The following is a 23,736-nucleotide window of genomic DNA, read 5'->3' as shown; positions in this document are numbered from 1 at the left end:
TGTAGATGTGGCACTGAGGGACATAGTTTAGTGGTGGACTTGATAATGTTAGGTTAACGGTTGGAGTTGATGATCTTAAAGGTCTTTTCCAACCTAAACAATTCTATGGTTCTGTGACCTGAATGCTGCATAGCTAAGGCCTTGTGTGTTGCTGTGAAATCTTCCTTTTAAATCTTACAGGTGTCTGCTTTCCTGAGGTTCTCATGGTCTAACACGGGTAAGACTAAAATGTCTTCCTCCACTGTAGCAGGACCCAGGTGCTGTTGTAGTCTAGCTGGAGGGGCTCATCAGGTGTACTGTTAAATCCTGCACAACTTTCCCTAACAGGTTTTCTGCAACTCTTGTTTCAGATCAGGTAGCAGAGGGCCGTCTTGGTCCCTCTACTGTGGTGTTGGACCACACGAGCGGTTTTGAGGGGCTCCTGCTGGTCGATGATGACTTACTTGGGGTGAGTGTGATGCTGGGTGCAACAGAAAATGGTCTTGCAGGACTAAAAGCACTTTGGGCTTCTTGGTTTGTTTTTCATAACAGATCCCTGTCACTGGCTTTGTAGTGTGTTGTAAACGGAGTCTACCCGGAAAGCTGCAGGATCCTGGAGGAAATGAACTCTCCTGGGAAAAGGTCTAGCAGGACCCCTAAGTCTTAGCAAGCTCTGAGTGGAGCTGCGAGGAAGTGGAAAGATTACCGTGGCCCAGGGGCTCACTGAAGAGCTTGGCTAAGCAGAGGAAGGGCCGGCAGCCAGCTTTCCTGTCCCTCCCTCCAGCAGACTGCCACTTCCTTCCTTCCTCCTGGTCTTCTCTAATGGTGGCGAGAGGCTGAAGCTGAGGCTGAGGCCAGGCCCCGTCGCTGTATTGTCTTGTTCCTTTCTCCTTCATTCCCACTAGCTCCCTGCTTGCTTCTTAGCTGATATTCTTCATGCAGAAAATTAGCTGGAAGAATCTGCTGGCATTTAATCCTTTCCTACTTCAGTAATTTCTGCCCTCGTTTCACCCCTTCACTGAGCATGCACGTCCTGTGCTCCTGTGCTCATTCCCTCCTTAATCTATGTATCCTTTTTTACCTCTAGCAGAAGAGACTGCCCTGGTCTCCCCTTTCTCGTTAACCACCCGCTGTAGCTTACCTTGGCTGTACCTAGAACTTACCCTCATATTGGATCAGACTGGCTTGCCTGTGAATTCCCTGTTGCTCCCTTCATCTCTTCTTCATGGTCTGTCCTAAGGTTGAGAGAGTCAGGAGTTAACAGGGTTCAGGTTCTGGGCAGCATGTTACTTGCCAGTCCTGGGCTTTAGTCTGGACACCCTGAATCTATGGCTTTATTCTAACTTGTCCAGGATTCAGGTGTCTTTCCTGTGTAATGGTCACTTTTGTATACCTGTCACACTTCACTGGGAACCTGTCTGTCACCACGTTGCCCTTGTACTGCTGCCATGCTGCATGCTTCAGTGGGGTTTATCAAGTACAGATGAGCTGTGGGGAGGACCTGGAGGGTTCCTCAGGGCCTGTCAGCTCCAAGTACAGCTGTTGGGATGGGGAAGATGTCCCATCTCTTCCCCACACTGTACATCTTGCTTTGGTTTTGAGGGCTAGGAAGGAGAGAATGGGTAGGACTGAGCTAAACTACCTTTTTGGCTGACTTTAAAATACTTTTTGTTTGTTGGTCCAGGTGATTGGCCACAGTAACTTTGGGTCCATCAGGGCCACAACGTGCGTGTATAAAGGTAAGGAGATAAACCAGCGATGCTTTGAGAAAAGACCTTGGGAAGAGCGCATGGAGAATTACATAACTAGAGAGCTCAGGAAATCTTGAATATGTTCCAGATCTTGAGCCTCTTCTTCCTCAGTTCATCCACTGGCTTTTCCAGGAAGTCAGAAGGGTGGAGGATTGTGTGATGCTGGAGTGAAGAGGTGGGAGAGGAATGCTAGGGCTGTCCTGAAGCTCCTTTGTGAGCCACATTTATTTCTGCGGGAGCAGTGTCAGGTTCTGCTTTTCTAACAATGAGCCAGGCAGCAGATGACTGTGTGGCATCTCTTTTTCTTTCAGGGAAATGGATTTACGAGGTGCTCATCTCCTCCCAGGGGCTCATGCAGATTGGCTGGTGTACTCTCAACTGCAGATTTAATCAGGAGGTAGTGTAACTGCTGCACATGGCACAGGCCTGCTCTGTGTTCCTCCACTGCTTTTTAAGTCGGTGTGGAGCATCGCATTCGTGCTCTGCTCCTGCCCAGCTGGCATTTTGTTCCCAGCACACACACTAGAAATACCAGGTCTGCTGTTTTAAAAATCTTTACTAGACTCTCTGGTCTGTGTTCGCAGAAGGGTTCACAGCATGAAATTTTTGTACGCTGGGTGGGTTGCTGCGCTCTTGCTGCATGTAGCCACTGCTACGTCTCTCGTGATGGCCCTCAGCCATGGTGCTACCAGGCTATTTTTGCCCAGGAGAGGCAGGCCCAGGCCAGCTCTTCTCAAGCAGCGGGTGGGATGTTTGATGCTGGGAAGGGATGTCGGCTGCAGAGTTTCACTAACTTGCCACTCTGCAATATGTGAGAGGGGAGGTGATGGGCATCCTGGGGGGGCTGCTTTGACAGAATTTGGAAGTGTGGTATGCCAGTACTCTTCTTCTGACCCAAAAATGAGTAGGGAGTGGTGTATTTCTCAGAACTGAAGATCACAGGCCATTGGATTCACTCCTAGAGTGAGGGCTTTTCCCAGGCAGAGCACATGTGCTGTCAGCTGCTCTCTGTCTGATGGTCTCCCCCATAAAGCCCCTCTTGCAATGAGAGGGCTCCTCTATGCTTGCTCTGACTCTCCTCTTTCATACTTTGGTGCAGGAAGGAGTTGGAGATACGCCAGATTCATATGCATATGATGGAAACAGGGTGCGCAAGTGGAATGTAACTACTACCAACTATGGCAAAGTGAGTAGCTGTCCTCCCAGGAACGGGATGTAGAGTAAAGAGAAGAAAGCAGGTGACGACTCCTTCTCGCTGGATTCTTCTGGGCCCCATGAAATGCCCTTGAGCTGTCCTCCCTGCTTCCGTCTGCTGTTGGGGAGGCTGTGTGCCAGCAATTGTTTGTACTTTAGGGTTGCTGGACATGCTTATGTGGGTGCTTTGTTTAGCAGCCCCAGCAGACTGATTCCTAGCATAGTGCCACTGTTGGTCTCTGGAAGGCTCAGGTTCTCTGTAGCACGTCAGAGGATAATGCAGTGTTGGGATAAATATACGTTTGATCCTGTGCATGTTCCTAGTGCTGGAAGGGAAAAAGATCCAAATTAGCAGCTTATGTGCACCTTCCAGAAGTGTCTGAGAATGCTATGTGAGCTGCTGTGAGAAGGAACTCTCTCTTCTTCAACCCTGAATCACAAGGGATTGGTTGGGTTGCAGTCTTTCTTCTGATGTGGGAACACCCTGGATATATGTTTAACCTTTTCTCTCCCTTTACTGCAGTCTTGGGCAGCAGGAGACATCGTCAGCTGTCTGATAGACCTTGATGAGGGCACCATTGCTTTCTGCTTGTAAGCATCTTTGCTCAGTTCCCTGCTTTGTTGATGTCTGTGTGTAACAAAGGTTTTCTCACTGCTCAGCAGGTTGCTGAGCCCTGTTTCTACCCTCTCCCCTTTAAGTTCCTTGGTAGTTCCAGCCTTTGCTTTTCTGCTTTGTGTTCGGAAACCATCTGAATGCGCTGTTGAGTCTTTTAAGTTCAGGTGAGAGCATTTGGCAGAAAGACGTTCAAGCTAAAGCCTGTGTAAAGTTTGCTAGGATTTTGGAGGGGAGGGCATCTCTCATGATGCTTAATACTACAGTTGGCTGAGCCACACTGATTGCTTTTGTCGTCAGTGTAGACCTTGCCTGTCCTAAATTTACAAGGAGCTGTGGAAAGGCTGATAAATCTCCATCCTCCAACTCCCATGGATAATGAGCAGAGGCCAGCCCAAATAAGAATTGTTCCCGGGCCCTAAACTCCAGCATGTGACAAGTCAGCCAGAATTAAAAACTCTTAGATGCTCCATGGCATCTTCTAGAGAAGATTAGATTGTGAACATTATCCTGTTTCCACCAACATCAAATGCATGAGGCCAAAAATGTCACCAGCCTTTAAAATGTCCTGCTGGTTAGTTATCTCGTAGGGATTTGAGTTCCCCTTGAAGGCTGAATGGGCTCTGCGTGTTGTGCAGACTCCAGGGCCTTCCCGTGCTGTTGTACGAAAATGTGAGTGCGGCTGTGCTTCCCATAGCTGTTACTCAGCAAAGCTGTGACGTTTGCATGCGTGCCAGGTTAAGAGTGACAGGAGGCATGACTGATTTATGTGTCTGTGTTGGCAAGTTGCTGGGAGGGAAATGCAGATAACTGGATTGCCCGGTTGACCTCAAAATCTTCCTACTGTGACTAAAATCTTGTGGGTTTTCCTTCTTTCAGGAATGGCATATCTCTGGGAACCGCTTTTGACAACATCACAAGGGGCACTGGAATGGCGTACTTCCCTGCCATCAGCCTCTCGTTCAAAGAGTCCGTTGCTTTTAACTTTGGAAGCCGTCCACTCCGATATCCTTTAGGTGTGGGGAGAGGAGGTCTGAAGGGAGAAGAGCCTGTCCCGAGACCATCTTCGGAGGGTGTAGAATATACATACCTGACTCGCTTTCTTCTGTTGGCACTTGTGTGCAGAGCAGGGTCAAGGAGAGAAGAACTGGATGCCCCCCTCAGCTGGAGCAGCAGTGCAGGGCACACAAACATCAGTGCGGGTCCCCAACAGCTTCTGATATTAGATTTGCTTTCAGCTTTGAATCAGCAGCTACTGCTGCAGCTGGGGGTTGCCTGTTCACAGGAACTCAGATCCTGCAAAAACCTCACTTTACTTTTGGAAGCCCTAATGCTGCTGTGCTGCTGAGCCTCTTGGCCACTGGTCTCTTCTACCTCCCAGCCACGCAGGACCCTGACAAGGTAGGAGCATTGCCTGTTGCCTCCCTATGCGACTGCTGAGACTTGAAGCTGCTGTCAGAGCAGTCCTGGGTGTGCCTGTTGATAGTGGTAGTGGAGGCTCCTGTCGATCTTTCTGGTGAGAGCAGAAGCGTGGTGTGAAATACTTGCAGCTTGCAATATTGAGGAAGTGGGGATAAGAGCTTGTGGCTTATCGTCCATTTAGAAGGCACTGTGGTTTGAACTGTGACTGAGGCATGTGTGGGTATAAAGTAAAATAGAGGCACGGTCTCTTCCTTGCACAAACAAAAGAAGTCCTGAAAGGATCAGATTGCATTTTACCTTAACACTTGCCTACTTATCCAGTGGAAGGTTACCGCCCCTTGCAAGATCCTCCTGTTGCAGACCTAGTGAAGGCTCGCAAGCTGTTAGGCTACCTGAAGAACGTGATCCATATCGGAATAGATGTGACGGTAGGCTGATGTCACTGGGTGGATCTGTGGGGCACCATGCTGGAACATGTGGTTCTGCACTTCTCAGCGCATGCTGGTATCTCAGATAGTTCCATACACCTGAAAGTCTTAATGCTTGCATGCTTTTGCATGGGGCATGCATGTCCCTGGAGCTCTTTGGCTTGCAAAATGGAATTCCTGATAGTTCCAGGACTTAAGTTAAATCACGCTGGGCTTTGTTGTTCTTAGTCCTGTGAAGTTTCATTCCTAGTATCCAAGGGCTGATGTTTGTTGGAGCCAGAACTGCTGGATTTGATTTTGCAGCCTTTAAAGAAGCTTGTTCATATTCTAAACTTCTTACTGATGTCCTGGTCCAGTGATGTGGTGAAATTCTGGTAGATCTGCCTTGAGAACTGTTTTGGCTGTGGCACTGTTTGCTAGAAACCATTTTTTTTTCCTAGGACAGGAGATAATCTGTTTATGCCCACCAGAGGGAACACCATCTGCTATGGTCTTGGCTTGAATGGAGGCCTGTTTTACTAGTTGACCCCCTCTGTAGGAATTCCCATTTACAAATTATCATGTGTACTTGGACCGTTTTCCAAAACCAGATTGTCAAGGTGCATGCGTGTGGCTGAGAGTAACTGACATCTGGACTGCACCGCAGCTCTCTGGAGGCAAAGGCCTGGCTGCTTTGCCATCCTGAATTCCCCTGTTCAAGGTTTTTGCTGCAATCAGGCATGGGACAGCAAACAGCGTCTGCTTCAGGCCTCCGGTTCACTTGGTCAGTGGTGTATAGGTGGATTGGGCTGGATCCAAGCCGTGTGTTTTTCTGGGTTTGTCATTGCAGGAGGGGAAGCTGGTGGAGAAGGAGACATCCATGTGGCAGCTGCAGGGAGAACCCACAGTGTTGATTACATTAGCCCACATCTTCAATTATTTCTCTCCTCTTATGGTGAGTTTTCCTTGCCCATTGCAAGCTTCTGTAGGTGCCACTTACTGTGCTTGCCAAGGGGAGGTAAACCTCAGCTTTCACTGGGTGTGCTTTGGAAGACTGTTGACCTGGCTTTCTGTCTACAGTGCAAGGTGTACCTGGTGGAAGATGTGCTCATGTCCTTCCTGTTGAGCATCCTTGAGCAAGGAGGTGCAGTGGAGGCCCATCCCCTTATTCAGCAGCTGCTGGATCTCATGTGGCTTCTTATGGAGGTGAGTTGCTAGGGTGCTGGTTTCTCCCCAGGATCACAGGGAGATTCTGGGAGGTGCTGAGGACAGGAGCCTTCCCTAGAAAATACTGGCAGTGATCAGTTTTTTTCCCTTCCTGGTGCCAAGATCCCTTTTTTTGTAGTAGACCACCCTCTCATCTAGCTCGTCTGGCTGCTGCTTCACACCCAGGGGATGAGAGTTGAATACAGATTAATTGGTAATGGTGACACTGGCAATGAACTAATAAGGCATTTCTAAGTTTCTCCTACTGCTAAAGGAACTGGTGGTGATGTTGAATAACTTCCTGCTTCTGAGAACATCAAATTCATCAATAAGAAATGAGTTGGTCTCTTGGATATTGTTACTGCTTATGTGACTGTGGAAGTCTTAAATGCCACCATGTAACCCAAGAGATCAGTCAAGACTGTGCAGGACTGTGGTGGAAATGGGCACTGCACTCTCACCACTTCCAGCGCTGCTGGGGGAAAACCTCCTCCAACGTCCCATGCCCCTTCCCGTCTGAGCTGGATGAGGTCATTCCTTCCTCGTACCATTGTTTGAGGCAGCCTTTGCTAGCCACTGGGAAGCTGCTGCTGCTGGAGTGCTGAGGTGGTTACACGGAGGCAATGACTGCCAAAGATCTGCTTGGAGGCAGCATGTCTGTCCTTTTGGGTAACAATTAACAGATACAGGCCCTGGCCCAGCCAGCTGTCAAGAAAAGTTTAATTGAAAAATTTCATGACCTCCTCAGGCCCATCATCTTAGAAGTGAAGCTGGACACCCTGGTAGGGTTGCTGTGTTTGTGGAAGAGTTGGCTCTCATCCCACTGGTTGGCTATGAGTTGGACTCAAAAAGACAGCTCTTCCATCATCACATTTACACAAGAGTAATTTCTTTCCTTTCTGGGTTGGTTCTGCCAACACTGTATGTTGGGTAGATTCAGGGGATACAGCCCAGCTAAATAGGACCTGACACTTTGGCTGTTTGTAGATGACCTTGGGGTTGGTTTTACTAGTGCAGAAGCTTGTTTCCCAATAGCAAAATGATGGCACCAACTTCTGCTCGGACTTTCTGCTGTGGAGTCAGGACCCTAACCCATGGACAAACACAGTGCATTCAGGCCACCTGCTTTTTCAGTTCAGGAATTGAATCCTTCCTTCCAAGGTCATGCTCTGGGAACTATAGTTGTTCCTGACTCCATGCTGTTGCTATGCAATGTGTTTCTTATTTTCTCAGGAGTATGAAGTGCACGAGTGCCTCAAGCAGCTACTGATGTCCCTGCTACGGGCTTACAGGTTCTCCCCCATCATCCCAGATCTGGGATTACAAGTGAGTTGCACTTCCGAATCCCCAGGAATCTGTGATTAGCCAGCTTCTGTTATGTCCCCTTGTCCAAAGATATACAGTGTTTTGGATTTTGCAGTTGTTTGATCCAGAGATAGCAGTTCTGTAACACTGTACCTATTAGAGAGTCATATCCTCTTCTGTAGGTGGAGTCACTTTTGTTTCTCCTGTTTCCCTAGATTCACTACCTCCGGCTCACCATTGCAGTCTTGAAGCATGAGAAATCCAGGAAATACCTACTCAGCAATGTTCTGTATCCTTTGTACCTCCTCTAGTCTCAGTTCTCCCTGCCCTCAATAACACAGCCAAGGACACTGCAAGGATCTGCAGGTCCCGGGAGGCAGAAGCCACCCTATCTTTGAGAGGTCATTTCTAATTTCTCAGGTCTCTCTGCCTGACACCGTTCACTACAAAGTCCTGCTTTGAGGAGGGGGAGCGGTGCCATGTAGGTCACATCCTGCTAACACACAGGACTTCATTTCTGCCTGACTGACCTCTCTAACGTCCCTAGAGCAAAAAACACTTTCAGAGCAGTCCATCTGCCATGCCGCTATTTGGGCAGCTGCTGTGATAACTGCGTGGGGCTTCTCCCAGGAGAAGGGGACTCTGGATCTTGCAGAGCTTTGAGTGGTTGTTTGGAAAGGGGTTTCTCACTACAGCTCTGGAAATACGCCCTGTATCTTCTCCCAATGCAGCTTCTGTGCTTGCTTTAACTTGGCCACAGCTTCGATGTGCTGCGTTCGGTTGTGTTTTTCTACATTAAGAGCCCGCTGCGTGTGGAGGAGGCTGGTTTGCAGGAGCTCATTCCCACCACGTGGTGGCCAAACCGCTTCACCAAGGAGGTAAGTAAGGGCACATCTGCTAGGGAGGCTGAAGAAATTTTGTGGCCATCATTTTCTGGCTGAGGAAGTTGAATATCCCGTGTTTCCAGCGGCGTTAGCACTGGTGGACCCTGCAGAGCTGTGTGAGAATTGTAGCCTCTCCATTGCCCTCTTGTCTTTATTATCCCCTAGAGGGGACACTTGGGGTGTGTTACTCAGGACAGGGGAGGGGACAGTTTTCTATGGCAACAGATTTGGAAGGGAACCTCACAGCGTCTGAGGAATTACAGGTTGACTTGTGTGTCCTCAAAAGATCTTCCACCCTTACTCGTTACAAGGCCCGGGAAAGCCTGTTTGGGTGCGCTGCCAGCTGCAGTCAAACACTGGCACATTGTTTCAGGGAGGTTCTGCTCTCCCTTTTGCAAGATGTCACCTGGTGCGGTGATCTTCTACTAATCAGTGTCTCTCCCCCAACCAGGGCAAGGAGAGTAAGGAGGTGAAGGAGGAGAGTGCTGAGGAGAGACTGAGGCGGCGAGCATATGAAAGAGGTTGCCAGCGGCTCAAGAAACGCATTGAAGGTCTGTGAAGGAGAGGAATTGCCAAGATCCCATACCTTTTGTGCATCCAGGGGGACTAACCCTTGAGTTGTTTCCAAATCCCCTTCACAACCTGAAGTCCAGCTGTGTTCCAGCCAGGACAGGCTGTGCTGCAGAGATGGGGGTCAGCCATGCTGTTATCTGGTGGAGGGGTATGAGTGCTGGGACCCCCCTGCACAGACCTGCAGCATCCCACCATGGGACACAAGCAAACCGAAATTCCCTTTAGGGGCATTGTTTATCAGCTGCGGGTGAATTTGTTGCTAGGTGGCAGAGGAGAAAATTATCACGGTGATGGAATTAGCATTCTGCTGGCACTGGTTCTCCCTGGGCCCCCTCTGCTGAGGAGGGAGCCTTTCTCCTGGGGACAGGGTGCTGCCCTTGGGGTTAATACGGGTGGTTGCTTTCCAGTGCTTGTTTTCTGATGTGTCCCTGTTGTAGTGGTGGAAGGTCTCCAGGTTCAGATTCTGAAGCTGCTGCTGAACAACAAGGACAGAGGAGGGGTACGTGCTCTGCAGATCTTTTGCTACAGTCTCTCCACATCACAGGATTTGTAAAGTATAGGTTTACCGCTTACTTTTCCTCCTGCCAGGGGGAAGCCTCCAGATACATCTTCCTAAACAAATTCCGCAAGTTTCTTCAGGAGAATGCTAGCAACAGAGGGGTAAGTCAGAGGGCCAGCCTTCCCGCAAGCCTCACCCTGAGAGCTCTCTGGCACCTTTGGGCTGGGAGCTCTTTCCCTTTTGGCTGGGCTGCTTCCAGCTGTTGATCAACTGGGGTCTAGATATGGCAGGGAGTGGGGAGGAGGGAGAAGACCTGAAACCAGGCAGCTTATCCAAGTCCTGTGCAGTAGTTTATAGGAAAGCAGTCCTCAGGAACAGCCCTGGGTGGGAGCTGGACATCCTCCTAAAACCACACAGGGAGCACAGCTGTGCAGTGCTCTGCCACGGCTGGCCTGCTGGCTTTGGCATCACCTTCACGGCCTGGGTGAGGACTGTTCTTCTGGCCCTGGATCGGGCTGTTGGCCTGCAGCTTTGGGAGGCAGGCTGCTGCAGGAAACCCTTTCTTCACCTGCATCTGTGTGTTCATGAGCAGCCCCACCTTTGGTGGTGGAGCACATGTACTGTCTATCCTCCTTTGTCAGACCAGCTTGTTGTTTCAGTGCCCAGGACTTTCTAGAGGTGGAAACTGCTCCCTGCCGTCAGGGCTGGGCTCTCTCCCAGTGCTGGAAGCTAAAGATAATAGCAAGGCTGAGAACAGAAAGTTTCTGCCTGCCCCATGTGGCCACTGGGTCTAATGCACCTTCACACCTGCCCTGACGGCTGAACTCTCGTTCTTGCCCTAGAACTTGACTGTGTTGTGCCCGCCAGAGTACATGGTGTGCTTCCTGCACCGGCTTATTGCTGCCCTACGTTTCTTCTGGGATGGCCACAAGGCAAAGACCCCTGCCGCACTGAGCAGTGAAGGTAAGGCCTGTAGGAGAAGCTTTGAAGGCATTTCTGTGGTTAAGACAAGGTTTGCTTCTTGGCAGTGCTCTCCACGATGCTGGAAAATTTGTCTTTCTTATGGATGCTTGAGCCTTTTGTAATCCTGTGTCTAGTTCCCAGTCACCCTGGAAAATTTCTGTGTGCAAGTCTCAGGTTTGGATGTTAACTGGAACAGATCTGCACACAGGAATTTGCCAGGGTGACTGGGAACTGTGTGCAGTCCGGTATTGATTATGGGTCTATAGAAGGGCAGCTCAGTGGTCCCATAGTCAAAGTTTAGGCGAAGATATTTGTCTGGTTTTGTTTTTCCTAGACTGTGGGGTTTAAGAGGAAACAAAGTCAGTGCCAGTTGCTTTCCCACCCTCAAACCCCGCTTTGCCTGTCCTGCCACAATTTGCTTGGCAGTCCCCTTTCTTACTTCAGGCTGACCCTTTCCCTAGACTCAGTAAGCACCTTACAATCCCTGGGGGACTAACTGACAGAGCTGGAGTAGGCAAGTGGAGAGCTGCCGAGTTTTCTGATGATCCAGTTTCTCCCAGTGACTGTGGCTGGGAGGGAGGAAGTGCTGGGAGGGTTGTCATCAATGGCCATCGGTTACTCCTCTTTCTGTGTGGATCTAACGCTTGGTTCATTGTGGAGATCACCTCTGCCTTAATGACTTGTGCTTTTATGACAACAAAAGTTGTCATTTAGTGACAGTCCAGGCTGGGCCCTGGGGTCTGTCTTAGGAGGACTTGTATGTCTGTGTGGGTCCTATGCATGGGACTCTCAGAAACAAATCTCTTTCTCTTCTTCAGAGGCTTATATCCCTCCTCAACTCTTTTATAATGGGAAGGTGGATTATTTTGACCTTCAGCGACTTGGAGGTCTCCTGTCTCATCTTAAGAAGACTCTGAAAGGTAAGCGCTCTCATTTCCAATACCTGCATCCAGGTCCTGGCCAGAGTTCACCCAGGAGACATCCCGGGGGGAAGCTGTGGGTAAATTTAAGGAGAGGAAACTTGAATTTTAATGAGGTGCAAGCTACACTGAAGAAGACCCCATCCCTCTAGCGCAGAGCGTCCTTTAAGTTAATAGTTCACTCTTTCTATCCTTGAGTGGGGCCTGTGGCTGGTGGAGGGAAGGGGGTAGTCTGGGAATACCCTCTGATGTGGTGCTCTTGTTGCACCACATCCGAGGGCTGGGAGCTGTCAAAGCACTGACCGTTGGCCTGGCTCTGCTGGGTGTGAAGGATGTCCAGGATTTACTTGCTGTACCACTCTGGGCAAGCAATAGCAGCCCTGTGTATGTACTGCAGCTGTATGTTTGTCTGCAGCACGCTACTCTGGAAACAGACTTTCAAGGCCTCCCTTTTGCAAGGGTTGGAAACCCACTGCTGTTCAGTCAAACTTGGTTTCTGGTTAATGTGGCACTTGCCTTTGGCTCAGACATCTCTTCTCCTTCCCCAGCATGTTTGCAAGGTTAGAGCCAATTTCCGTGTCTCAAGTGGATCCCTGGCTGTTCAAAATTAAATTACTTAACTTGAGAACCATGTAATCTCCTCTGGTCTCTTACCAAGGTCTTCCTGGCCAGCTTTAAAAACAGGGCTGTGGACTAGAGGACACGTTGTTCCAGCTTAGTGTAGCATAGCCATCAGCACAGTCTTCCTCTGGGCTGAGAATGGTTTCTGGTCTGAGTCTTGGAGGGGACCTGCGGTCCTACTGACTTCGTGACATATCATGGGAGAGTGTTGAAGAGCTGGATGCTCAACAAATGGTCTCAGGCCCTGAGTTTCCTCCCCTACACTAGTCCAGTTTGCCCTTGCCAGTTGTCTTCCAGTTCCTCAGTTATTCTATTTATTGCTGGTAGGACCAGGAACAGAAATGGGTGAGCAGCCCCCATCGCTGCTTGGTCTCTGCTGTGTTAGCAAGGGCAGACCTATTCCACGTAAGGAAGCTGGGGGGAAAGTGAGCGTGTTCTCACGCAGCGCCCAACTTCACTGGCTGCTTCTCTACTGCCAAGAAGCAGGAAAGAGGATGAGCCTAGGGCTGTCCTGGGGGAAGCGGAGGGTGACCCCTGCATTCACAGCTGCTTTGGTGTGCTCTGTGCAGATGACCTGGCTGCAAAAGCCAATGTCCTGATCGACCCTGCAGAGCTGCAGGCAGTGACTATGGACGATCTTGATGAAGATGAGGAATCAGCGACATCGGCAGCACAGGTGAGCCACGTACCGTTATTGACTTGTGGGGGCCCTGGTGCCAGGGCAGCGAGCTCAGCCTCTGCCTAGAAAAGCTTTGCTTTAGAGGAAGGCAGTGTCTGGGCCAGGACTGTAACCACTTCATGGGCAACCAGGTAAACAGTTACACTTGCACGAGGTTCACTAGAGATCAGCAAGGTCCTGGATACACCAAGTTTGAGCAGCAAAATTTTCTTTGATCTGCTCTCTCACTACCCACTGACCTGAATATGCCCCCTCCCCTCCGTGGCAGCTCTATGTGCTTGTATTTGAAAGGGTGCCAGGCAACTGCAGTCCAAGCAGCTTCTTGCTGCGCAGATCTGATGCTCGTACCCGGTGTGTGCCCTCAGAGGAAGGAATATCCATTGGCTAACCTGTCACTGCTGGCCCAGCCATGGTAGGAAGGGTATCTGCTCACCTTCCAATGGCCACTGTGCATCTATACAAATATCCTTGGAGGCACAAAGGAGGAATAGCGGGCAGCAAAACAGCTAGACCTGTTTCTCCCTTACTTTCTTTTCAGTCTCAGCGTCCTTCTGCCGCCCTGGCCATTGGTGGAGCTCTTGCCAGACCTGGCTGGCTCAGCTCCCCCACCCTGGGCCGCGCCAACCGCTTCCTCAGCACGGCCGCCGTCAGCCTCATGAACCCACGACGGCCACTTGGCACCCTGGAGAAGATCAAAGTGCGCACACTAAGCGTGGAGCAGCGGACAGAGGAGGACAGTGAGTACTTCTGCTGCGTGCTAGCATGGCCCAGGTGGTCCCTGGGAGAATGGCACCTTCCACCTCCCAGTGCTCTCAAGAGGAATGCAGTCTATTTACAGCATTGCTTCTTCCCATTCCCAGGGCATGCTGACACCCACAAATCCACAGTTAACCACTTTGCCATCCTGAACATGACACTGGTGATGCTGGCACTCTGTGCGTGTAAGGAGATGCTGCCTTGGTTCCTGCAAGTGCAGTGAGGCTTTGCAGGGAGGTAGTTCAGAGGCAGCTGTAGCCACGCATGCTCTGAACACAGACCAGCTGGAGGATGATGTGTGCAGTAGCAGCGCTGTTGCTGTTGGGTTGGGCCAGGCAGGCCTCTGAAACATGTACAGGGCTCGAGGAAGTGGGACTTGCATGGCCTGGGTCTGTTTGAAGAGATCTGGCAGGTCAGCCTGATGCAGGCAGTGAGATGGGAATGGTGTGTTAGTGTATCTAGTGAATCACACGGGCTGGGAAGGAGCACTGTGTAACAGAGACACAGCAGCGCTTCGGCTTCAGGGAGGCACAGTCAGAAACTGAGGTGCCAAAATGCCTTGCTGAGAACTTCTCTCCTGTCTTGGGTGTGCTTTGCAGTTGAAGGCAGCCATGGAAATGAAGGTCTTTTACTGGGCAGACCCCCAGAGGAGCCAGACCAGCCCATCACAGAGAACTCCCTCCTGGAAGTCCTGGATGGGATAGTGATGATGTATAACCTCAGTGTCCACCAGCAGCTTGGGAAGGTAAACAGCACATGCTGTGCAGGAATCCATTCCCCCAACCTCCATGCTTCTACACCGACTCTGTTTTCTGCTTATTTAGTGACTGTGTGTGCCCTTTCCTTCTCCTCCCAGCCCCTGTGGGGGATCTGGTTGCATGCTTGTGTATTTAGGCAAAAAAAAAAAAACCAACTCATTTGTTGTTGGAATCTGCTTGGTTTTCAGATGGTTGGTGTGTCAGATGATGTGAATGAATATGCCATGGCACTGAAAGACACAGAAGAAAAAATCAGCCGCTGCCCAAAGAGGGTAAGTGTCTCCGGACTCCCCGCTTCCTTTTCTGGTAGAGCCTCGGTATCTGGCAAAAAGGATGAAGCACAGTGGGTGATTTTTAGCCTTGGAGCAGCCAACATCTTGGATGGGGCGGTAACCCACGCCTGGAACTGGCAACTGCGTTTCATACTCTGCCAACCCATTGTACCACTGCCTCAAGGAACAGAGGGACTGAAGTGACTGCTTCAGCTTCTCCCAGACAAGCCATGGCAGCTTGCAAACCTCCATGTACTGCAGACGCCTCGGAGCCAGTCTCCTGGGGTGGGGACCCTCCAGTGCTGGACTGGGGACACATCTGTCTTATTCCAGCTGCCGGAGACTGAGTGCATCTGGTGACAAATTTAAAAAGTATCTGACAGTAGTTGACCCTAAAGCTGCTGCCCACACTGAACCAGCTTCTGCATCAGGCCTTTTGGGCTGCAGCTGAGACTATTAAGTACTCTTTATGGCACTGATTCCCACTCCCCCCGCAGAAAGGCTGCTTATCCCTTTCCCTCCTGCCAGTACTCCCTGGCTAGCCCCAAGGTGGTATTTGATTTTGCATTGTTTGTCCAGCTCTGAAAAAGGATGCTATAAATGGTAGTGACATCTGCCCTCACATCTCTGCACTCTTTTCAGAGGAGAGACATCCACGAGGAACTGCTAAAGAGCCAAAAGGTCTTCTCCGAGAAGCTCAATCACCTAAGCCGACGCCTCGCCTGGATAAATGTCACCATTTATTCAAAGGTAGGCAGGAGCATAACATGAGCAGCTCAGAGGAGACCGAGCAAATGAGCCTCTGTATCTGTGGTGCTTGGCTCACGTGTCACAGGTGTCATTTCTCCTGGTGTTAGAGCAATGCCGATGATCCATTGGGCTTGTTTTTTCCTTCTTGGGCATCAGAGATTCCTTCCTAGCCTGTACCAGGCTCGGTCCCATAGTGTTTGTTAGGACAAAGCCCGGTCTGTTCTGAGCTCTGTGTGGTTCTGGAGGCTTTCTGTTGGGGCATCAGGCCTCTGCGTGGCAGACAGAAGGGTGCAGGTCAAAGGGAGATTCAGTTCTCAGAGCATGTCTAGAGGATAGAGGCTTCTGTGAACCATTTCCCTGAGCTGTGCTGTGTGTCACGGGGGGTCTCACTAGTGCTGCTCTTCCTGAAATCTGCAGGATCCAGGCCTAGGGGGTTTTGTTCAGGTATTCTCCCCTTCTTCACTTGGTTCCCACATAGAGAGAGTGCATTCTGCATTTAGTAATGCAGTGACTGTTTGCACACGTTGTCCTATTTTCCCCATATTCACCTTTTTCCAGGATAAAGTCTCTGGTCTGTTTTCTCGTGAACACTTCTGCTGTTACGCTCCGCTGGTTTCCTCTTTCTGTCTTCCCTTGCACGTCACCTTGCCCCATCTGTTTGTAGCTTTTTTTGTGCTGGGGAAGAAGACAGCTTTCCCTGAAAATGCAGTGGCAGCAGGGTCCCTGCGTGTATCCCAGGATGTGAAGAGGGAGGGGAGGAGTGGTGGTTCCTGTGACTGATCCTGACTCGTGTGCTCTGTGCTCGTCCCCTCCTTTGCTCCCAGAGCAGGACTGCCACAGCACAGTGCTGCGCTCCAGAAGCTTTCCAGCTGCATTAGCATAGCCCATGCTTGCCAGAAAATAAACTTTTCTTCCCGAACTGCTCTTGAAAGGCTATGGGGCATTACCAGTGTGCCTTGCAGGGATCGCCATGGTGGCCCATGCAGAAACACTATTTGTGTCTCCAGATGATCTATTGTCATATTAAACGCAGGAGGTGCCCGCCTCCCATCAGGAGTGTGGTGTCACCTTTCTGGATGAATCAGGAGCATCTGGGAGTGAAGGTTACAGCCTTGTGCTCCTGCCTTGGCCTGCTTGGCGGGCAGGGAGAGCAGGTCACTAGCTGGCTCGGGCTGTGAAATGTGCCCCAGGAGCCAAGCGAGAGGAGCGTGGCTGCACGAAGGAGCCTGTCCATACTGCCGGTACCTTCAGGGCTCCGTCTCACAGTCATCGCAGGTCCTTGCTGTTGCCTAATGGAGACGTCCACCCAGCAGGCTCCAGCATCCCTGGGACTTCTGTGCAAAGGAGGGACACGTGTGTTATGAGTATTACAGGCATTGCTGATGCTGATGGAGAGAAAGAGACTGGTTCTGTCTCGAGGTGAAGTCCTGCTCTGTGCTGAGGTGTCAGAGTGCAGGAGAGGCTATGCCTTCCTCTGGGAAATTAGTCACTAGTTTATTCTGAGTTGAGGGATTCAAAGTTAGACAAAAGTGAGTGCTACAGCTTAAAAACACTCCTAGTTTTAAAGTAGATAATCCTGCCTTCAAAACATCCCTGTGGGAAGACCATTTCGTCTTATTTTATTACAACACTGTATTTATCCATCACACTGTGGGTAATCACATCTTTGTATCCTCTTGGTGTAGGCTTTCTTCTACCTTGGCAATACCCGAGATGACATTTTGAGGTTATCAAGTCTTAATAAAACCAAGTGCAGCTTTCACAGTATCACAGTATCACAGTATGCTAGGGATTGGAAGGGACCTCGAAAGATCATCTAGTCCAATCCCCCTGTCGGAGCAGGAACACCTAGACGAGGTTGCACAGGAAGGCGTCCAGGCGAGTTTTGAATGTCTCCAGAGAAGGAGACTCCACAACCTCCCTGGGCAGCCTGTTCCAGTGCTCTGTCACCCTCACTGAGAAGAAGTTTCTTCTCAAATTTAAGTGGAACCTCTTGTGTTCCAGCTTGAATCCATTACCCCTTGTCCTATCATTGGTCGCTACTGAGAAGAGCCTGGCTCCATCCTCATGACATTCCCCCTTTATATATTTATAAACGCTAATAAGATCACCCCTCAGTCTCCTCTTCTCCAACTCTCCAACTCTCTTTCTTTACCTTAATGTTATCTGCACAATTTCTTTTTATCCTGAAAGTAACAGTTGAGCTGAGATGTGTGTCGGTGTCAAGATGTCTTTTAGTCAGTTTAGTTGATTTACATTAGTTCAGTCTAATTTACAGAACAAACCCATGTAAATCTCTCAAAGATGGTAGCTACATACTTCAGAAAAGCCGCTAAGCCATGAAATCAGTTGTCTGCATCTCTGGTTTTAATTTTTTTTAATTAGAAGTGTAACCCCCCTCCATCTATTTTTATGCAAATTGCTATTGCTTATGATATTTCTTGGCATTGCAGAGTATGAAATAATAGTTCCTCTTTTTATGGCTTTGTTGGTGCTGATTTTTATAGCTTAAAGTTGTGTAGATGCCCTTAAATTTCCTGGTTTTAATTTAGGACCCCCTGAGTTTTGCTTAGAGAAGCAAGAGGATGATGTTGCTCAGGACAGTAAATCTGGGTGAATGCCTGGCACAGAATACGAAAGGCTGTGGCTGCCTATTGCAAAGATCTGAGTTGGTATGCGCTTTCTGCCTGTTCCCATTTAATTCCTACAAAGGACCAGCTTTGCTTTCCAGCAGATTTATGCTGGGTTTGCTAGTGCCTGCCTTCCCTCAACCAGTGTACTTGGAATACAAACTAGCGTGCCTTTTTTGCGATCCCGCCTGTGTGGTCGGATATGTCCTACCAAGGAGTAGTTCTTGGAGGGTTTCAAGGCTCAGGGAGACAAAGCCATGGAGATGTTTCTGAGGTTGAAGTGTGATGCTGACTGTTGTGTTTCTCCAAAGAGAAGCTGGACAAAACTGAATGGGGATTGTTGCATTCTCTCTGGCCAGGAGAAGATGCAGGACATATATTGGCTGCTGCGAGTGTGCATCCGCACCATCGAGCATGGCGACAGGACGGGCTCACTTTTCGCTTTCATGCCGGAGTTCTACCTCAGCGTGGCTATGAACAGCTACAGCGCACTCAAAAACTACTTCAGCCCTGTAAACAGCATGGAGGAACTTCCAGGTAAGGGGATGGAGAGCCTGCTGGTCTCTGGGTGGCGGAAAATGTGCCATGAGTGCAGGAATTGGGACTGCTTTTGAATCCCCCTGATTTGGGATTTGGATATGTTCCTATGAAGATGACCACCCACTTGATGCCCAGAGTCTGTGTTTGGGTGTATTCTCTCTGTGCACGTTCTGTGCTTTTCCTGACTAAGTGATCCCCGCAAGCTCTTAGCAAATTGTTCTGTGTTTTCCAGAGCCCGTGAAGGTAAGAAGAGCTTCTGTTCCCACCAGCAAGACAAAGCTAAAGTGTTCACATCCATTAAGTGGGCACTGTGCCTGCTGTTCAGGGAGCGGCAGAATTAAGCCACAGCAGATTTCTTCAGGGCCTGCAGGCCGAACATGGCTTTTCTGCGTAGATCTAGGATGTTATTTGCATTGCTCAGCCTCTTCTGCACTTGGCATCTTCCCCTTGCCATCCAACTCACTTGCATGGTTTTCTCTTTCTCTGAGTAACTGCTTTAGACTCTGCAGACTGAGGCGAGAGGCTCTGTCGGAGATGAACGTGCTTTCACAGCTGTCTGTTTTGACAACTAGACAAAACTGCAAAGTTAGCTGCAGCAGGAATGAATCCCGTGGCCTGTGCCATGTCCACAGGAGTGCTGGGACCACAGGGCTGTCGATCAGGCCGTTGGCATGACCCCTGCTCCTGCCTTCTCTTTGCAGGCTACGAAGAGACCCTGATGCGCCTCGCTGCCATCCTGGCCAAGCATTTTGCTGACTCGAGGATTGTGGGCACGGGTAAAGCTGCACTCCTCTGCTTTGGGGTGATAATGTTGCAGGTCTGGCCGGTCCCACTCTCGATGGCTCACCAGACTTTTGTTGGAATCTGCCTGCTGAATTTGTTGAGTACTTTATGCCTCCACGTACAAAGAGAGGTCCTGCTTATTGCAGCGCTAGATACATGACCTGGGATATCCATTTGAGAACAGGATTTATGTCCCAACTAGTTGCATATCAAATCTGGGGTTAGCTGCTTAGCTGCCTGAGCACAGGGACACTCTCCCGGTCAGCTAGCGCCCCTGCAAATGAGGGCCGGTCCCTCCTTGCCTCTGGTGCTCAGGTGCTCCCTGGCATGTTGCCTGTCCTTGGGTGCCTGGCCGAGCCTCTTCTCATTCCTCCACAGACATCCGGGACTCCCTGATGCAGGCGTTGGCCAGCTACGTCTGCTACCCCCACTCGCTGCGTGCTGTGGAGAGGATCCCAGAAGAGCAGTAAGTGCTGCCCTGCCTGTTCCTGGGGAGCTGGGGCAGGACTGGGGCGGTGGCAAGGCTGGGTGGGGGAGCAGGAGGGATGTAAAGCACCACCGAGGGTCTGGGAGTTGCAGGAGGGTGCTGGAGTTGATTTGGGGAGCCTCCTAGGACCCTTACACCAGTGGCTTTGCTCTGTCCCAGCTCTGTGCATCCTACCGGGGGTTCTATTTAATCCCCTGTCCCTAAACCCTTTGTGGATGACCTATGTCTTTCATCTGGCAGGCGGATCTCCATGATGAAGAACCTCCTGGCTCCCTACGAGCAGCGACCCTGGGCACAGACCAACTGGATCCTCGTCAGGCTGTGGCGGGTGAGCATCCTACATCCCTACGCCTCTCACAGCCTGGGGCTGGGTGGACACTGAGCATTTCACTTTCCAGTAGCAGCAAAACCCAACTGGTTTCCAGCATCTGAGATCTTTCCTTATCTCTTTTACTAGGGCTGTGGCTTTGGGTACAGATACACACGGCTCCCACACCTGCTGAAAACCAAGCCTGAGGATGCCAGCCTGCCCAGCCTGCAGAGTGAGTGGGACAGGGGATTGGCGCTCAGGATTATGATGGGTGGCGAGGGAGGACGGGTCTCTTTCCTAGCAGCTGTCCCTACTGTGGGCCAGGACAGCTAGTGAGATGACTGCTGAAGTAGGGGGATCCTGGCCACAAGTCCAGGCCTGACCTTTGCAGCCAGCATTTCCTTTCCTGGACACCCCCAGTCTCTCTGGACTGGCTGCTGATTCTTTTGCCGCCTGGATGGTGGGTTAGATCCATCACAAGGAGGGGTTCTGCCTTTCAAGGGAGAGGTGAGAATCCCTCACCAGAGTTTTATCCCAAAATGTAAGCCTGGGAGAAGGCTTTCTGATGTCTGCAGCGAGCAGCTGCTGTGGGGAAGAGCAGGTGAGCAGTAGGAAGCCTGTGAGAGGGAGCAGGTCCCTGAGGAGTCAGGGCACTGGACAAGTTGGCAAGCAGGGAGTCATTTACTCAGGCGTCTCAGAGCCTGGCAGAGCCTGTCCTGCCTTTGGCATGGCAATTTGGTTCTCAGCACTGTTGCTGAACTGTTGAGGCTGAGAAGGACATGGGAAGGAGAAAGTACCTTTCTTGAGCTGAAGAACACATCCCCGGCTCCACCCTCGCAAGGTCTGGGCCTGTCCGGATACATTCCTGACCCCACTTTGCTGTAGGAAAGGCTTTGTGCCAGACCTTGCTCCTGGAGAGCTGCCCGGGGTTGAGGGACAGGGGGTGCTGCAGCCTGACATGGGCAGGCGGTGTGCGGAGGTGCACACAAATCCCCGGCCGGTGGGGAGAGCTGCTGGTCTCTGTTTTAATGGCACTCTTGTTCTCTTTCTCTCTCCTGCCCGTGGGTGCCCAGGAGATCTCTCTGTTGCTAGTTTCCAGAGTAAGTTTGTTGTGTGACCCTCTCTTTGTCTGGTGAAGTAGCTTTAGAGAGCTCCCTCCTTCCCCTCTTCTGTCTAGAGAGACCCTTCTTTGGCGGGCAGAGGGCTTCACACAATGATCGCTTTTCTTGGTTAGGTCCCTGGGGGGTGCCGGAGGGACCGGTGCCAACATGGCAGTCTCCGAGGCTGCATCACAGACCCACTCTTGCCTCTATTTTATCAGGGTTACCTCTGGGGTCAGAGCCTTGCCGCAGGCTGTGCCAGCCTCAGGTTCCTCTCATCCTTGAAGGACGACGGGGAAGCCCTGGTACACATGTGGGAGGGACCTTATGACTGTCCCCTCACCCTTCTCCTGCACGAGCAAGCCCCCAGTCCCGTGGGGTGGTGACCGAGCTCCCCCCATCCCAGGGAGCTCTGGAGCAGGAGCAGAATTCCTCAGCTTTTGAGGCCTCTCTCCATCCATCTCTGGGTGGCTCCACACAGTCTGAGCCTGGAACAGGCTGGGCTGGCTACTGGGGACTTGCTCCTGGGACTGCTATTTTAAGGCGCAACCAAATCAATAATGAATGCTGATTTAATTGAAGAGGGACATAGGACTCAGAGGTGTCCTTGAATACGCTGCCCAGGGAAGAAGGAGGAGATGACCCCCCCCACCTCCCCACCCATCAGTCTTCACCTTGTTGCAATTTGAGCATCAGCAGAGACAACGGGACAAACTGCTGAGCTGAGAGAAATCCCTGTTTGTCTGGGTCTGCTTCTGCAGGCCAGTCCGAAGGGAGCTGGGGCAAATGCCTCTTCTCTGGTGTTCCAGCCTTGTCCTGCTTTGGGGATGCTTCTTTGGACGACTCTACGTGGGTGGCGAAGGTGTGCTGGTGCTGCTTCGTGGTATCCGTGGAACACACGGAGCGCAGACTCGTCTCCTATGCTGCGATTTGCCTGTGCTCACCGACGGCGAGCAGTGAGATGGCTGCCTGGGTTAGCCCGGGGAGGGGGAGAGGCTCAGAAAGGCTGTGTGTGTTCCTGCCTGCTCCCCGAGTTGTTCCTTAGCCCCGCTGGCACCATACGGCTCTCGTGCAGGCAGGGATCTGCCTCCAATTGGGCTCCTGAGAGCAGATGGGGGGCTCTCTTCAGCGGCGGGGCAATTCTGATCGGTGGCTGCTGTAGGAACTTGTTTTGCGTTCATCGGGGCTTGTAGGCAAGGCTGGGTGCTGTTACGGCATGCACACAGTGAGCAGCAGGGGTGGCCCTGTGCCAGGCCCAGCCTGCCTTGTTTTCCGTGAGCTGCAGGGTGGCTTCAGGTTGCAGCGCAGGGCTCCTCTGCCCCGGCTCTTCTGCCCACGCATCCATCAAGCGGTGGAGGGTAGGTGGATAGGACCATGAGATCATCTAGCTGCGCTCTTGCGCAATATGGACCAGAGGGTTCACCCACGGCCCCTTCCCGGGTCCAGCAAATTGCCTAAGCTAAAGAGGTTTTTCATGAAGAAATCCCATCTCAATCTGACAGCTCCGTAAGCATCAGCTGGCAGCAGTTGAACCGTCCAAGCCCTTCTGATGGTGGTTCCTCACACCCAGAAATAAAGCCATGACTTTTTCCTGATGGGAGTATACCTAACCTCATCTTCTGTCTTCCGCTACTGCTACTCTGCCTTTCTCTGCTGGGTTAAACTCTGTGCATTACAACATTTTATTCTTCAAAAGTGCTTGTGTACCAGGGTAAACTCACTTCTCAGACCTTTTTAATGGTGAAAAGAGTGCAGCCTCTGCATCTTCATCTTCATCAGGAAAGGGTTTTGTTTTTCTGTGAACCTCTGTGTTCACCCTGCCCATGTTTTTAGCAGCCCCAGAGGTGCCAGCGTCCTGCTGGCTAGAATGCCTACCTGATCTGCCAGTCACGGAGCCAGAACTTGCATTAGCCTTTTTGCCAGTGCTTTGCTTTGGAGGCACGCACGAGTCCCAGGCGTGCGCTGGGGCATCCTGATGCCTTGCACTCAGCCTTTACTGAGATCTCATCCCCTGAAGGCAGCTTGCTTTCCTTCTGCCTCACCCTGCAATGTTCCTTTTGGTCCTCTCTCAATACATCTTTGAATGGGCACAGTTTACTGGTGACGTGGATTGTTGCATCCCCAGCTCACCTTTTGCACAGCTGTTCCATCAGCCTGATAGCCACAGACACTGAGCGGCAGCTATTTAACATCTGCATCTGGAACCTTTCAGAAACTGGGATTAATGCTGGGTGGAACTGCTTTTGCTTCTGACTCTGGTCCATTTTGAGCTTTCCTCCTCTGTGCCCCCAGCTCTACAGTAAATGCTGCAGTGTCCAGAGCCCCCCTTGGGCT

General features: G+C 50.9%; 1 protein-coding gene across 1 annotated transcript in view; it reads left to right on the top strand.

Moving 5' to 3' along the window:
• RNF123 (ring finger protein 123) overlaps positions 1-23,736 on the top strand; it is a 51,540-nt gene that overhangs the window by 5,084 nt on the left and 22,720 nt on the right. Inside the window, exons 4-30 of the mRNA XM_082487717.1 lie at positions 351-448; positions 1,664-1,718; positions 2,042-2,127; positions 2,830-2,916; positions 3,448-3,515; positions 4,417-4,542; positions 5,273-5,387; positions 6,217-6,321; positions 6,447-6,572; positions 7,806-7,898; positions 8,093-8,166; positions 8,638-8,755; positions 9,213-9,312; positions 9,772-9,833; positions 9,923-9,994; positions 10,676-10,796; positions 11,615-11,716; positions 12,907-13,013; positions 13,555-13,753; positions 14,372-14,517; positions 14,719-14,802; positions 15,445-15,552; positions 18,542-18,719; positions 19,424-19,498; positions 19,884-19,971; positions 20,233-20,320; positions 20,450-20,534. Coding sequence (XP_082343843.1) covers positions 351-448; positions 1,664-1,718; positions 2,042-2,127; positions 2,830-2,916; positions 3,448-3,515; positions 4,417-4,542; positions 5,273-5,387; positions 6,217-6,321; positions 6,447-6,572; positions 7,806-7,898; positions 8,093-8,166; positions 8,638-8,755; positions 9,213-9,312; positions 9,772-9,833; positions 9,923-9,994; positions 10,676-10,796; positions 11,615-11,716; positions 12,907-13,013; positions 13,555-13,753; positions 14,372-14,517; positions 14,719-14,802; positions 15,445-15,552; positions 18,542-18,719; positions 19,424-19,498; positions 19,884-19,971; positions 20,233-20,320; positions 20,450-20,534 — 2,766 coding nt within the window. The remainder of the gene's footprint in view (positions 1-350; positions 449-1,663; positions 1,719-2,041; positions 2,128-2,829; positions 2,917-3,447; positions 3,516-4,416; positions 4,543-5,272; positions 5,388-6,216; positions 6,322-6,446; positions 6,573-7,805; positions 7,899-8,092; positions 8,167-8,637; positions 8,756-9,212; positions 9,313-9,771; positions 9,834-9,922; positions 9,995-10,675; positions 10,797-11,614; positions 11,717-12,906; positions 13,014-13,554; positions 13,754-14,371; positions 14,518-14,718; positions 14,803-15,444; positions 15,553-18,541; positions 18,720-19,423; positions 19,499-19,883; positions 19,972-20,232; positions 20,321-20,449; positions 20,535-23,736) is intronic.

This window comes from Vanellus vanellus, assembly GCF_965231255.1.
Source record: "Vanellus vanellus genome assembly, chromosome: 9".
Classification (NCBI taxonomy): domain Eukaryota; kingdom Metazoa; phylum Chordata; class Aves; order Charadriiformes; family Charadriidae; genus Vanellus; species Vanellus vanellus.
This window is presented reverse-complemented; position numbering and strand designations above follow the sequence as displayed.